The 15,955-nt window shown below is 44.1% G+C and overlaps 1 protein-coding gene across 2 annotated transcripts in view; it reads left to right on the top strand.

Moving 5' to 3' along the window:
* The first annotated feature begins 1,810 nt into the window (after positions 1-1,810).
* Positions 1,811-15,955, top strand: part of LOC126336932 (lysophospholipid acyltransferase 6) — a 143,783-nt gene continuing 129,638 nt past the window's right edge. Inside the window, exon 1 of one of the 2 annotated variants that reach the window (XM_050001105.1) lies at positions 1,811-2,278. In XM_050001105.1, coding sequence (XP_049857062.1) covers positions 2,189-2,278 — 90 coding nt within the window. In that variant the 5' untranslated portion in view covers positions 1,811-2,188. The remainder of the gene's footprint in view (positions 2,279-15,955) is intronic. The other variant, XM_050001106.1, reaches the window with a different exon arrangement.

Raw genomic sequence — 15,955 nt, 5'->3', positions numbered from 1 at the left:
GCCATCGCTGGGTCCAAACGGTACATATCGAACGTGCGATCGTCAATCGATCACCCGACTCCGGTGGCGGGCGTAGTGATCAATTATTTGTGATCGTAATTTTTATCTGTTTCCCGTCGTTCCCTTATTTGCTCTAAATTACATACCTCCGCAAATTATTTGTGAGTTGCTGTGGAAACCCAGACGATTTATGTCATTAGTGAGTGGGATTTCCCTAAATCGCTCCAGGCAAATGCCGGGATGGTTCCTTTGAAAGGGCACGGCCGACTTCCATCCCCGTCCTTCCCTAATCCGATGAGACCGATGCCCTCGCTGTCTGGTCTCCTCCCCCAAACAACCCAACCCAACCCCAACCCCCTGAACAAGAAAAGTGACACCTGAAAACAAGCTAAATTCCCTTGCATTTATCTCGTCAAAGCTATAAGCCAAATTCATTCCGGGTATCGAATGAAAATTGCTAAGATACCTGTGATACACACAACTTTAAACGATATCTGTCTCTGCTAGCGATATAGTTACATTTAGAATCTGCAGAGCGTTTATGGGCAAACATGACACCGAATCTTAGGCACGTAACATTTGGAGACAGCATATTGACTACAAAAATTCTGTTCTGCTCCTCTGAATTTTCAGTACAGAAATATTCTTACTCCATGGAAATGGGAAATGACCAACCAAGAGTAGTCTTCATTTTTTTCTTGTTCCATGATAACATTCTAAGAAAGTTGTTACTGTTTCACAGCTGGAGCGACACTAGCGCTCCAAGTGGTGAGCAAACAGTCAGATGCGTCATAAGGATGATGTTCGTTTTTAATTATTGCCTACTTAATCAACGAAACAGTTGTTGTGTGTGTCCCATGCGTTAGTAAACTACTAACAGACACGGACTATCGTGGAATATATGTAAAACCATCCGAATCACACTGATTCATCACGATGAAATACTTTCGAATATGAGTATATGTGTAGCGCACTCCACAGAAAGCAAGAAAATAAAAACATACATATCATGCATGCGAAGCTTATATGGGTGTTGTTGCCTGTTGGTATTATCATAGGCACACTCATTGACACCTGAACATTTCTTGTGGAGTCTAACGATTCACCTATTCTTACACTCAACTCAGTTTTCTAATACATAAATAAATTTGTAAGTGTAATTAATTTCTCTTCAAAATCGAATATGTTGAAGATTCTTGCCATTAGTGGCTCAAATTTAGCAACAATTGTCGGTTTTATTTTCTGTGTTGGGAAACAGTTTTATTACTTTCGACCATATTATGATGCCTGCGTCGTTTCCTCTTAAGCTACAGCCGTGGTGGCTTATTTCGTACTTTAAATAATGTGGGTATTACGTTCCATGCAGGTTTCCTACGTTCCAAATTCACTGATTTGGCTGAAAGTGTAGCAAACAAAACTCCACTTTGTTGGGTAGATATACAATGTCTTTCCGTAAAAGATCGGGTCTTCCGATGTTTATTAGCAATTTGTTGTTATAAAGGGAAACTATACTATTCGGTAAATAGCTGTACGTTACAAGAGACTCGTAAATAAACTGTCGTGCTACACTATTCCGTACCTTCCAGGATTCTTAGGAAACTAAAGACTGACAAATGTGCTGTGATTTTGAAGTTATTTTCGTTTTTCGTGGTAGTGCACAGGTACCATATTGTAAAAATTGTGTTGCAAATCAATAGAAACGTTAGTATTCGCACTCATGCGATACCGTTTTACAGTTGTCGCTTTCTGGCCGCTTGGTGCGCTGCTATAGCTGTGGAAAACAAAATCGAGACGGAGTGTCGCGACTGTTAGTTAGACTGTGATAATCATATTCTTCTGCCACAGTCAGTGATATTAATATTGTTGATCGAACCCAGACATTTGTCATCTCTGGTGCTGTGGTCAGTGTACACGATCGCGGCTTACTTCGGCTGTGTGTCTGGCAACGATGAGTCACGCGTGTGCATCGGCAGCTGCGCGGGCTGCGCGCTAGCTCGGAGGCGCGAGGGACACTGATGTCTGCTCGGCGCTGCACGGCGCAGCGCTGTAGAAATTCCAACCCCGCCCTTCCCCCACCACGCGGCCCGGCCGCCTTCTCCCCTCCTCGCCCACCCTCGCGCTAGTCACACAAAACGTTCCTGGCTTGCAGTAGCAGAAGTACTGTTGGCGCGAGGGGAGCTGTGCAGTAATGGCGTGGTCTTACTCGGATGACGGATACTATGACGGGAGCCGGCTCTTCAGCTGGGTGTCCGACCTGTCCGGACTCCCTATAGACCAGGTAACCGCCTGTTTGATCAATAGCACATTTCGCGTGCGCATGTGAGTCTGCTGCTGCAGCAGATCTGTTCGTTTGTGAAGCCAGGCACCTCAAGCGCCTGTTTTACTGCATTGCGTGGTACATCGCCTGTGTTTACATTGTCGGTAGCCTGTTGTAGAAAAGCAATACGATTTACATTTGCTGAAGTAGTGATGCTACGTGTGTAGTCTTCGATTGCGTCCAGTTCGCTTTTATAAAGTCTACTGGTATGCTCAAACACTTTGATGCTTTGACCACTTTTTAGTTACTGCAGGTGTTGGTATGATCGTAATTTGTTTTTGTTGCTCGGCAGATTCAAAGACTTTAACATACATGTAAATTATCGATGTGCATTTAGCAACTATGTCGTTCAGAAGCGTTATTCATTGCTTAAAAAGAAGGTAAACTGCCCTTCAATTTAAGCTGCATCGTTATTCAAGTAGTATATTAAAAATAGTAATTTTCTGTAGTGTGATAGTAAAGTTCGCGAATCGATATTCTGGCTGAATAGATACTAAAGATTCATGACGATATTAGCAATGGTGTCTGAATGTAATATCTGTTTAATGTTTCTTATTAACCGATGTTACCAATAGTAAACGGACGTTTTTAATGCCGGAACTTATACCTACCGCTATCATTTTTGTACTAAGTGATTTCATTTGAAAGCTGGTATTCAGTTGTATCAGAAGATGAAAGTCATCCTACAACAAAGATGTTCGTAAATGCGATAATGAATGAATCACGTTCCAATGAAGTGCGTCATGTCAAGCAGTTTAATGATGGAAAATATTCTATTTTTACTATAGTAACTGTATATGAAATGCATTGTATAATAACTGACAAAATATAGAGCTTCATCACTCTATCCAAGGGAAGGGTACTGCGTTCAACAAGTTGTTTAGAGGATATCGTTATCCGCTGAAGAAGCGTTCGTTGCTATATATAATCAATTTTTTAAAATTCTTATTGGGATATATGTCTTCACTATTGTCCACAGAACACCAGAGTACATAACGATTGCGATGGACTGTATCAAGACTGAGATTTTTTTCTTAAACTGCTGTTGAACGATTCTTCTCGGGTTTTAATTTTCGTTCTCCGCTACCTCGCCTCGCTCTCTCCTTTCGTTATTGTCTGCTTGCTCGCGGGGGGCGGGGCGAACAATGACACCGCCAACCAAGCTGGGCGTGTAGTAGTACGTACTTGCAAGAAAAAAATCTTCACAATCTCATTGTCAGATGGCAGCGAAGCTTGGTCAGGTTTTGCGTCAGCTGGCGTATCGATTTTCAACACTCTCAGCTCCCCACCTGGTCGTCTTACCGTACGCACATTTTGTTCTTTGACAGCCTTGCAGTGATTTGTTTCCAACGATCATAAATAAGCTCGCTTTTGGGTTGTTATCGGCCGTTATGAAGGGAGGTAAATAATTAGGTTCCTTCTGCGACAAAAGGTCCCTGTCAGTATTATTTTTCAAATCGAAGCGCACCTACTGCAAGCTTTAATTTTGGAATTACAATCCCTACAAGTTATCGGATCATAGAACATTTTAAATTAATTTAGCTTCACATTTTCGTGCGAGTGCGAAACGTATTAGCTTAGAAACAAGTATGAAACGTGCTAGTTAGCTTTGAACCAGTGTTAATTAAGTCATCGTACTTTTGCTGACACGAGCGATTTACCGGTCGATGGCCGGGTCACTCGGTTACGCCTGCGTAAGTGCTTAATGAGAGTGCAGGAGCTAACTTGTTAATATACGTGGAATTTTTTTCTTGTGATTGGTTTTTGGTCTTTATCAGCTTTCGCGCGAATTGTGACAGTACATTCTTACTAAATTGCACGTGAAAAAGGGTACGTTATCATTGTACATTGGTGTGTACTGAAGTTACACAACAGCAGATATTACGATTAGTTGTTTGCTGTTATATCTTTACGATTAATTGTTACGAATTTTGTTTGAGTTTATTTACTGGAGAATACGCTTAGATCACTGAACACTTTTAAAAGATTGGTATACCAAAACAGTACTTGTTGTCATTAGTGTTTATCTCTGATTATTTTGTATTAAACCTGCTTACTCATCTCCTTTATGCTCTTTGTTTATAGTCAGTTTTCCTGTAAGATGTTGCCTGTTGTAAGGAAGACTGTAAAACGACCTAGTTCTGCACTGCTTGCAGCTGACGCTTCACGCGTCGGCTAACGCGAGATCCCGCTATTCTTGTTTACCTTTGTGATGCATCACTCTGAGATAACATTTCAGCTCAGGCGAGGAGAAGCTTGCCGCATGATACAGAGATTAAGATTAGTGAATCACTTTTTTTCCAAGTTAGCAGGCGGTCTAGATTATACAGTAGGCGAAATGTCAGCAGATGGGACACAGGGTTTTGTACTCTCTATTAATCTATTACACTTACGGAATAACTGAAGTGCTATGGAACCGGACCTAAAGACAACTTCGAAAAACTGCAGCCAGATTTCACAATATTTCTGTTAACCAATTTGGATAACGGTTTTATTCTTACTCCATATCTTTCACTGCTGTTTCTCTTTCTGTAATACCTGTGGTTTTTTATTGCCACCCGTGTTGTTGTTTTTATTGCCTACATATCCACTAATTTTTAATTTATTTCTCCTTATGCATCCTTTTTAAAACTGTATATGTGGAAGCTCTCTGTGGTACCGTGACATACTATACGAACATACTTTCTACGTCTTGAATGCAGTTGCTGGTCCTTCTTTTCTCTTTTGTTGCTGGTTTATTCTTCTTCGCTTGATGAAGGCCTAAGTGAAGAAGATCATACTTCATTTTTCCATTAGTTGTAATATTTCTTAACTCTAGATTACGAAACCCTCGAAAAATTTCCAATTACATTAGGGTATAAAACAGGATATTTTGTACTTAATTTCGTATCTAACATATCATTGGTGATCTAGTAACGGACATTACCTAATGCATGACCTATAGATTATGACTCTCTTTTTTTAAATTATGAAGTAGTAAGCTCATCGATGGTTTAGTAGCCATGTAAGTAGCCTCTATGACAAATTGTGTAAAAAAAAAGCTATATCTCTTTTCTCCATGATTCATTTGTCCAGTCAACGTAAGTGCTTTTATCCTTTGCTCAGTCATTATTATTCTTAGTAATATAGTTCAGTTTGGTCTCTCAAGATCACGCCCAAATTTAACTCCTAGTCCAGTTTTTTGTGTCCTGTGTTTCGCTTAACTTCTTCCGTTCATAATGTTCCACATTTCATATTTTTCTGCATATATAATCTTCTAAAGTTCCTTCTTTATTTCTAAATGCGTTTATGCATGTTAGGTCTGAATAATGTCACTTTCAAGATCTTTTTCTTTTTTCCACACAAAGATTTGTTTTTCCAAAAATAGTAAAATCCTAGGATGTTAGGTGACTCATTCTGTAAAGAGGTCCAAAAAGATCAATCTTCACTTTGCCTGAACCTAGGATACCTGTATACTTTCCTAAGTAGATATACTTATTGCTTCTTGCAATCTGTCCATCAGTTGTTGGTATCCGAGGAACATTTACAACATGTGCTTAATTTACTTGCGATTGCTGGTACTGTTTTTTAAAATAAATACACACATAAGTTCAAATGGCTCTGAGCACTATGGGACTTAACTTCTGAGGTCATCAGCCCCTTAGAACTTAGAACTACTTAAACCTAACTAACCTGAAGACAGCACACATATCCATGCCCGAGGCAGGATTCGAACCTGCGACCGTAACGGTCGCGCGGTTCCAGACTGTAGCGCCTAGACCCGCTCGGCCACCTCGGCCGTCATACACACATAAGTCGTTAGATTCCGAATAAGCACATTGAACGAACACAGCACTATTATAAGCATGAGCAGTAGTGATAAATATAAAGGTGAACCGAATAGTTTGCGTTTGAGGGCGTTGCTGCAGCATATATGCAACGTAGCGCGACTACGATGAGGGTATATAAGCACTGTGATGCAGACACAGGATTAGTGTGGCATTAGTGTATTGGACGAGTATGCGGGAACGTGAACTACGGCGACATTATTACCAAATACGCTAAAACAGGAGCAACGTGCTGTTGTTCTTTTCCTGGCTGCCGATGACAGACACCGATAGAAATCCATCGGAGAATGAAGAATGTGTGTTTGGCAGCAATCCTGTCGAAAAGCATCGGTGTGGAATGGTGTGCTGCATGGGATGTTGCTGCAACATGATAACGCACTTCCCCATATCGCAAATGTCGTAACACAGAAGTTACATCAGCAAAAAGGGGAGACACCCGAGCACTCGCCCAATACCCTGACTTCTCCCCATGCGATGTCACGACGTCGGTCCCTTAAAGAAAGATCTTGAAGGGTTGACGATTCCTGTCGGACGAGGACGTGCAGCAAGCAGTTACGGACTTCTTCACGCTGTTTTACCAAACGGATATCTTCAGCCTGGTGAGTCGGTGGGATGATTGCCTCAATACTCAGGGTGATTTTGTCGTACGGATACTCGACTGTATGGCTTTCGAACGGAAACATTTTGAGGGCCCCTTATTTGTAGATAGTTAAATATCATTGTTTGAGAAATAGGAAACCTACATCTCTGAGCGAAGAAAAAGCGCTCCGTCTGCAGGCCACAAGTGTCCCATCGGGAGCATCCGACCGCCGTGTCATCCTCAGCTGAGGATGCGGATAGGGGGGGGGGGGGGGGGCGGCGTGTGGCCAGCACACCGCTCTCCCTGTCGTTATGATGGTTTTCGTTGACCGAAGCCGCTACTATTCGGTCCAGTAGCTCGCATCACGAGGCTGAGTACACCCCGAAAAATGGCAACAGCGCATGGCGGCCAGGACGGTCACCCATCCAAGTGCCGACGACGCCCGACATCGCTTAACTTCGGTGATCTGACGGGAACCGGTGTATTCACTGCGGCAAGGCCGTTGTCTGAGCGAAGGAAATGGGAGGAAGATTAAACTTCCGTCGCTCACGAAGTCATCAGAAACAGGAATGGAAAGTGAACTGAGTCGTTCCTTTTCAAAGGAATCATCTCGACATTCATCTTGAGCGATTCAGAGAAAGTACAGAAAACATCAATCTGAACAGCCGGACAAGGATTTAAATTTCATTTCTACCTAAAGCGAGTACTGCGTTAACCACCACGCCACCTCACGCGGTGGTAAATTAACGGAAGTAAATATTAGTGTTTGTGTAGTATGGCGATCACTCGCTTTGGGCCAAGTGCACAAAGACTTTGTGACAAATTAAAACTGTGTCTGGAGCTCAAGCTCAGGTTTGGATTTCTGTGTAGTGGATCTTCGTATCGCCATATACACCGCCTGCAAAGCTTAAGGACGACATAGATAGAGCAACTTAACATAATAAGTACGTGGTGGAAATGAACGAAAGTGCGGGAGCTTTTTGCCGGAGGTTTCCCAATCATGCACACAAAGTTGGGTGTCAAATGACGCAGTGTAGCACCAAATGGGGCTGGCCCCGCAACACGAGGCAGCTCGTGAAACGGTGAAAGGCAGTGTGCCTTAATCAGCGAGAGCTACGGTGCACTTCGTTACAACATGGCACGGGGACAACATCTGGATAACTTCACATGGGGAGGCATCATCAGGAAACGAAGAAGGACGAAGTGTGACGAGTGAATCCCAGGAGTTCGGTATTGCTCGTAGCATTGTTTCTTGAGCATGGGAAGCGTTCCAAACCATAGGCACTGCTGCGTGAAGGAGAGGTGGTCGATCACAGTCAACTACAGCAGCGGATGATAGCTGCAGTGCGCAACAGGCAAGAAGAGACCCATGGCAAAGCATTGCACGCAGTTGTAACAGCATTGAAGAGGACTGAAAGGCACGCAGTCTCAAGTTGCACAGTAGCATGGCGACTGTTTGTGGGTAGGAAAATTTGGAAATTTGTGGTAAGGACTATGGGACCAAACTGCTGAGGTCATCGGTCCCTAGGCTTACGCACTACTTAATCTAACTTAAACTAAGTTACACTAAGGACAACACACACACCCATGCCTGAGGGCGGACTCAAACCTCCGGCGGAGGGGGAGGGAGCCGGTTTGTGGGTAGTCTCTTTGCCTGACAACCAGTATATTGTGTTCTGTTGATGGTTCAAATGGCTGTGAGCACTATGGGACTTAACATCTGAGGTCATCAGTCCCCTAGAACTACTTAAACCTAACTAGCCTAAAGACATCACACACATCCATGCCCGAGGCAGGATTCGAACCTGCGACCGTATCGGTCGCGCGGTTCCAGATTGTAGCGCCTAGAGCCGCTCGGCCACGTCGGCCGGCTCACGAGCATTCAGACTGGATCAACAAGGAGTAGGTCGCTTTGTCTTCTCAGTTGAGAGCAGATTCAGCCTGAGTAGTGATTCGGACGTACCTTCTTACGGTGAAGGGTGGGAACACATAATGCACCCAAGAACACTGTCGAACATGACCGTTTTGGTGGGCCGGTATTATGGTGTGGAGAGTAATACTGTTGCATGGGCGTACTGACCTCCAAATCTTTGAAAACACGGTACACTAAGAGATCAACGTTATCGTGACTCTGTACTCTTCCCCATATGCTCCCTTTAAGGAGTGCATACGCTCCCGACTTAATTTATGTGGATGACAATGCGCGACCACACCGAACAGCGTAGGTGCAGCAGTTCTTGGAGAGAGAAGATATTCGTCGAATAGACAGGCCTGACCGTTCCCACGACGTAAATACTGTCGAATAGGTGTGGGTTACCGCGCTGGAGGAGGAATGGAGCGCTCTACCACAAGAACTGCTTATCAGCCGTGCTTGTTTACGCGTTGCAAAGCACGCATTACTATCCGTGGTCATCACACACCCTATTAAGAACCATGTGACGAGTTTTATGACGTCCAGAGAACCATTATAAATCGTGGTGGTTTCGGTGTCATTATTGACTTTGAATAAAAGTGTCGATTCTGTTCGTCTCATTGCCCAGTTCTTTCAGTTACCTTCAATACTACACTGCAGTATTTCTTTTATGTGTGGTCGAAGTTCCATTGAGCTATGTTACTTGACCGTGGCCGCGCGTGGCAGCCGTGCGGTCTGGGGCGCCTTGCCACGGTTCGCGCGGCAGCCCCCGTCGGACGTTCGAGTCCTCCCTCGGGCATGGGTGTGTGTGTGTTGTCCTTAGCGTAAGTTAGTTTAGGCAGTGTGTAAGCCTAGGGACCGATGATCTCATCAGTTTGGTCCCATAGAAACTTACCACACATTTCTAAAAACTTGACAGTGACGCATGATAAGTCTTTCACACCACCATAAATTCCCCATTGTACAATGTCGGACGAAGGATACCAAAATCTCGAAGTTTACTTCATTCGTGTACTGAGCAAGTGAAAAATGCTGTATGCCTTCGTTCTCATCCAAATCCCTTTGTCTTGATTTCGTAGTGCGAGAGCACCATAATTGCAGCCCGGCATAATTCTTAATGTTTGTTCTCCAAATAGACGTTGTTACCTTTCTTCCAGCGATTTCCGTCTGTGTCGAGTGAGTGTGTGTAATACATTTTCGGCCGTCCGCAGTGGCCGAGCGGTTCTAGGCGCTACAGTCTGGAACCACGCGACCGCTACTGTCGCAGGTTCGAATCCTGCCTCTGGCATGGATGTGTGTGATGTCCTTAGGTTAGTTAGGTTTAAGTAATTCTAAGCTCTAGGGGACTGACGACGTCAGCAGTAAGTCCCATAGTGCTCAGAGCCATTTGCACCATTTAATACATTTTCGTGCGGGCTACATTCATCTTTTATGACCGTAACAGCGCGCCCCTCTGCTCCTATGTTTCCCGCGGCGTCCAGTCAATGACTCCAGGAAACATTAGGATTTAACGGCCTCTCGACATCTTGGTCATTATAGACCGTGCGTAATCCCATATTAGAGAACGATATGGAAGAAAATGAGCTACGTACTTTCCAAAGGTAGCATTGTGGCGATAGCGCTAATCGAATTAGGAAAAATCATAGAACATTTAAATGTATCTTCCTAGACAGGAATTATAACGCCTTCTTTCTCGTTGCAAGTGCTGTGTAGAGCCTACGATATGAAAGGAAGGGAGGTTAGGGTTCTATCAACGATGAGGTCATTAGAGACGGAATACGAGCTCGGATTATGGAAGATTGGGGAAGGAGATTCGGCGCGCCTTTTAAAGGAACCGTCCCGATATTCGCTTTTAGTGATTTAGGGAAAAAGACAGATAACATCTTCATGGGTGGACGGGGAACGAGAATTTCAACAGTCATACCCGTCGACTGAGAGTCTTCTTTCTTAGTTGCGACGCTTCGCTCAGTTTCCTCCTACGTGGTTTTGTTCGTAGATGCAATACAGTTTCGCTGAGTGCTCTAACGTATGTACTACTAGTAGTCATGAAGTTTTATCACCTCAAAATATATTTTTTGATTTGTTAGCAGTTAAATATCTGTATTCCTAGATGAAATCCTCGAACCACCGTTTCGTAGCACACTGCTAGAGGAGATGAAAGAAAATAGTACAGCTCATTGATAAAGCGAAGTATCGTATGGTAATTCGTTTTCGGCATCAGTGGAAATGCCAATCCAGATGATTTCTTTAGTGGCCTGGATTGGCCTGAGACAGTTAATTTCATGTGCTGCCGAAAACGAAAGTAAGTGTACTGTGACCGTAATAGACTTTTGGGGGGAGGGGGGGATACTCTGCCCAGAGTGATCATCCGCCGGAACACGATGGTATGTAAACTCGTTTTGTAGTATCCAATTGAGTGAAAGATGTCGGCAAGAAGTGCAAGCCCCGTGTTGCAATCCGCTTCCTAACCGCGGAAGGAATAACACCTACCAAAATTTTTTCGTGAATCGAAACGTGTGTTTCAGTGGTGCATAGAGTGTAGCGGAGGCAAAACAAATGTTCGTGACGAACAGAGAAGTAGAAGAATTTTCCATTCTGACTGAGTTGGTGCAAAAAAATCGATGAAACTGTTCGTGGAGACAGGCGATTGACAGATAATAAAATTTTTGCAATGTTTCCACAACTCTCGTCTGCAAGACATCCACATAAAGGTTGGGATACCGTAAACTATGGGCAAGATGGGTCTCAAAACAGCTGAAAATTAGGTCACTACCTCTCGTGAGTTTCTTCAGCGACTTTCATTGGGAGATGAGGATTTTATGAACTCTGTTGTGGCTGGAGATTGAAAGTGGGAAGCTCATTACACGTCTGAGACAAATCGAAAGTCGTCACATCAATTCTCCAAGTGCCAAAAATTTCAAAACCACAGTTTTGGGCAAAAAAATGTCATGGCCCCACTGTCTTGAATCTAAAAGACATCATTTTGGTCGAATTTCTGCCTCAGGGGGACACCGTCAATGCACAACAACATTTTGAGACCACGGTCCGCGCGGCTCGCCCCGTCGGAGGTTTGAGTCCTCCCTCGGGTATGGGTTTGTGTGTTGTCCTTAGCTTAAGTTAGTTTAAGCTTAGGGAACGATGACCTCAGCAGTTTGGTCCCATAAGCCCTTACCACAAATTTCCAATTTCCCTTAAAAAAAAAAAGGAGCATTCAAAACAAAAGAAGGGAATTTCTGACGAGAGGAGTGTGTCCATGCAGTCTTGGCCACCAAAGCACTCTTGGACTCATTTGGTCGGGATGTTTTAACCCCCCCCCCCCTCTCCGTATTCTCATGACTTGACGTCTTCGGAGTATATCTTTTTACCTCCATGGAGGCATACAAGAGTGGAATTAAATTACAATCGACGAGTAGGTGCAGAAAGAGGTTCTGAAGTGGAGGAAGGAGGTAGCGGGAGAGTTCTTCGAGGAGGGCATAAAGCAGCTTGGGCCACGGTTCACCACATGCATTGAACACGATGGCGATTATGTGGAAAAATAGTAAGCAAGTGTATCAACACACGATATTTGGACGACCGGTGCTGTGGGCTGTGTTGTTATACGTACTCGCTCCCTGGACTCCAAGCAGACTGTGAACTCGGCTATAAATAGCGGCGTGACACCATTGGTACTTCAGTCTGGTTGGGATGATGACGGCGGGTACGTGTAATAACGCAGCTTCGTAGTATATGAAGAAGGTATTTGCAACAGAAATGGGTCTTTCGGCCCAATATCGTGCAGAAAAAAATGGTTCAAATGGCTCTGAGCACTATGGGACTTAACTTCTGAGGTCATCAGTCCCCTAGAACTTAGAACTACCTAAACCTAACTAACCTAAGGACATCACACACATCCATGCCCGAGGCAGGATTCGAACCTGCGACAGTAGCAGCGGTCGCGCGGTTCCAGAGTATAGCGCCTAGAAGCGCTCGGCCACTGCGGCCGGCATCGCGCAGAAAAATCGAACGAAAAACTCGACAGAACTCCTGGAAGTACGCCATTAATGACTTAAAACCACCTTATTAGTACCGTGCAGAATTTCCATTAGCTCTGTTGACGTCAGCGATGCACCGTGCAACGAACTTCAGGAGAGTTGAATAGCCACCGTGATCCTCAACCGTTCTTCATCCTCGACCGCAGCCCGCAACTCTGGTAGACTCGTAAGACTGTGGTCTCTGACACGCACATGCTTTCTGTGGCCTCCCAGGTGCAGGCGTGCTCGGTAGGAACGAGAAAATCGTGGAATCCCTGGTTGATTTCTACAGTACGTTTTTGTGTAGATTTCTGGAAATACACTATTTGCAACAAAAATGAAACTTATTTCAAATAATATGTAATTATTGCTTCATCTTTATGTTAACACATAATCAGAGAAACGTGTTTCGTATGTGACTGTAGTTTCGAATGCTGAAAGCACCAACATGGTGTTTGCGACAATTGAGAATATTCATCTTTTAAACTGAATCAGAATTCCGCTAATAGCAGTAATTTAAATTTTTTTCTAATAATGAATTAGATGACAGTTTAGTATTCTTCTCACGCTATCGTCGAATATCCTACAGTGATGATAATTATTTTTGTGTTTATGTGGAAAACAATTTTTAGAGGCATCGTTCAAAACTTAATATTTTCTTAGGTAAATGAACGCACCGCCGTTTTGGCCACAGACGTACCAGTCGAAGATAATTTGTTGAATGTTATGAAAAACCGCAGGTAGTTCCTTAAAACCCTTGAGTTATCCCCAAGGAACTCCAGGGTTCTGCGGGAAATTTTTTGAGAACTACTGCCATATGCGATGCCCGTGATTGGACGTGGTATCCTGCAAGCGGGACGAATCGTATGATTTTCGACATATTGGTTCCGTACCATCGACGTGCACCAGTGCCTACCGCGACCAAACCTTCCAAGGGGGTCTTCTTCCGTGGTACAAGCGCGTATTTACTCTATCCTTGTGACCACGCTAATTTCTATGGTCTGTGGCATGCGGTGATTTCTGTACGTCCAATGCTTAAGGTGGCGCTTCTGGTTGTTACGTATGCTCACCAGTGTGTTCCCTTTTGCTTCCAACATCGACTGCAGTGTTGCTGTCAATCCAAGAGAATTAACTGTTATTACATTTAATGTTCAGTCACCTAAGTATGCATGAATTAACTAAGTACATTTACAGTATACGTGATGTGCGGATATTTTGTGTGGTGCAATTTTTTTTAAAATTAATATTGTATCATTACGTTACGAGTAGTTTCTAGTGATGTAATATATCAATCATATATTCGTTGCCGGAAAAATGCTCTTGTCGCAGCACAAAAAAGACGAGTACGAGATCTGCTCAAAAAATTGCTGAACTTCGTCCATAGAATTTTTCTACGCTTCCCTTTTACTTATTTCGACATACTTTTCAGGCAATACAGTGATACCGTTTTTATGCAATACCCACGCACCAACAGGGATGAATGTGCAGGTGGGTTATCGTGATGCAACAGCCGTGGATTGTCTCGCCACATTTCAGGCCGTTTCCTTCTCGCATTTTCTCGCAGGCGTCGCTACACTTCGCGATAATACCATCGATTAACAGTTTGTTCCTGTGACACGAATTCATGATGAACTTCAAAGTCAAAGAAAACTATCAGCAAGGCTCAGACATTTGACCTGATCTGACGAACTTTTGTTGGTCTTGGCGAACGTTTCCCGACCCATTGTAAAGACTGATCTTTAGTCACATCTTCGTAACGGTAGATCCACGTCTCATCACCAGTTATGATTCTCTTAAGGAACATCTCATTTTCATGATTCAAAAGCTCTTCACTGATTGCGAGCCGAAGGTCTTTGTGGTCTAGATTCATGAACCATGGGACGAACTTGGCGGCAACGAGATGCATTCCAAGGTGCTCTGTCAAGATTCCAGGACATGATCCAACTGAAATGTTACAATGTTCTGCAATCTCTCGGACAGTCAGTCTTCGATTTGCCGATTTAAACCGTGTCAACCATTCTTAACACAGAGTAAGATTAAAGCACTCATCACCGTAGGCTTTCTGCATCATTTCGTGTGTGTCTGTAAAGGTTTTTCTGAGTTTCACGCAAAATTTAATGCAGACGCGTTGCTCCTCTATCTTTTCCATCTCGAAATTCGCAAACTGTGCGACACAAAGTTCTACTCAGTAGAGCGCCGAACAATATCTAACAGACATGCAACAATGAAACTTCTGGCAGTCACATTAAACGCAAGGATGCCAACCGCATTTCGCACCAACACACCGGTGGCGCGAAATTACGATTTTTCTGAACAGGCCTAGTACGTTTTTAAAAGACTCTGGCAGAAAAGTGGGGAACCATTTGCATCAGTCCTCATTGCTCTTCCTCGCCAAAATGTTGGCATGCGACATATTCGCGCTGTTTTAACACAGAGCGCTGTGAATCATTTTATCCAGCTTCTCTTTGTAGTTAACCCTTCATACTCGGAATCTCCCTCTCACCTCCACTGTGTATAAACGTCTCTCTCCCACTACATCCTTTTCCTCCAATTGTTTTACTGTATATCCCACTGCCACTGTCTTTTCGCTCACTTTCTCTGTCTCCTTATGTGTTTCTTTCCCATTGCCACTCTCTACCCCATACCTTGGGTGTTCAACAGTTGTGAAGGGTCAAAATCATATTTTTCCCTATGGCCACATGTTAAAAACCTTGGCCCAAAATACGCCCATGTCTATACCTACACTCCTGGAAATGGAAAAAAGAACACATTGACACCGGTGTGTCAGACCCACCATATTTGCTCCGGACACTGCGAGAAGGCTGTACAAGCAATGATCACACGTACGGCACAGCGAACACACCAGGAACCGCGGTGTTGGCCGTCGAATGGCGCTAGCTGCGCACCATTTGTGCACCGCCGCCGTCAGTGTCAGCCAGTTTGCCGTGGCATACGGAGCTCCATCGCAGTCTTTAACACTGGTAGCATGCCGCGACACAGCGTGGACGTGAACCGTATGTGCAGTTGACGGACTTTGAGCGAGGGCGTATAGTGGGCATGCGGGAGGCCGGGTGGACGTACTGCCGAATTGCTCAACACGTGGGGCGTGAGGCGCCAGGTGGAAATGGCATGGCAAGCCGTTCCACAGGACTACATCCAGCATCTCTACGATCGTCTCCATGGGAGAATAGCAGCCTGCATTGCTACGAAAGGTGGATATACACTATACTAGTGCCGACATTGTGCATGCTCTGTTGCCTGTGTCTATGTGCCAGTGGTTCTGTCAGTGTGATCATGTGATGTATCTGA

The sequence above is a fragment of the Schistocerca gregaria genome, chromosome 2 (genome assembly GCF_023897955.1).
Source record: "Schistocerca gregaria isolate iqSchGreg1 chromosome 2, iqSchGreg1.2, whole genome shotgun sequence".
In the NCBI taxonomy this organism is placed as follows: Eukaryota; Metazoa; Arthropoda; class Insecta; order Orthoptera; family Acrididae; genus Schistocerca; species Schistocerca gregaria.
The sequence above is the reverse complement of the archived record's forward strand: the minus strand, read 5'-3'. Positions and strand labels throughout refer to the sequence as shown.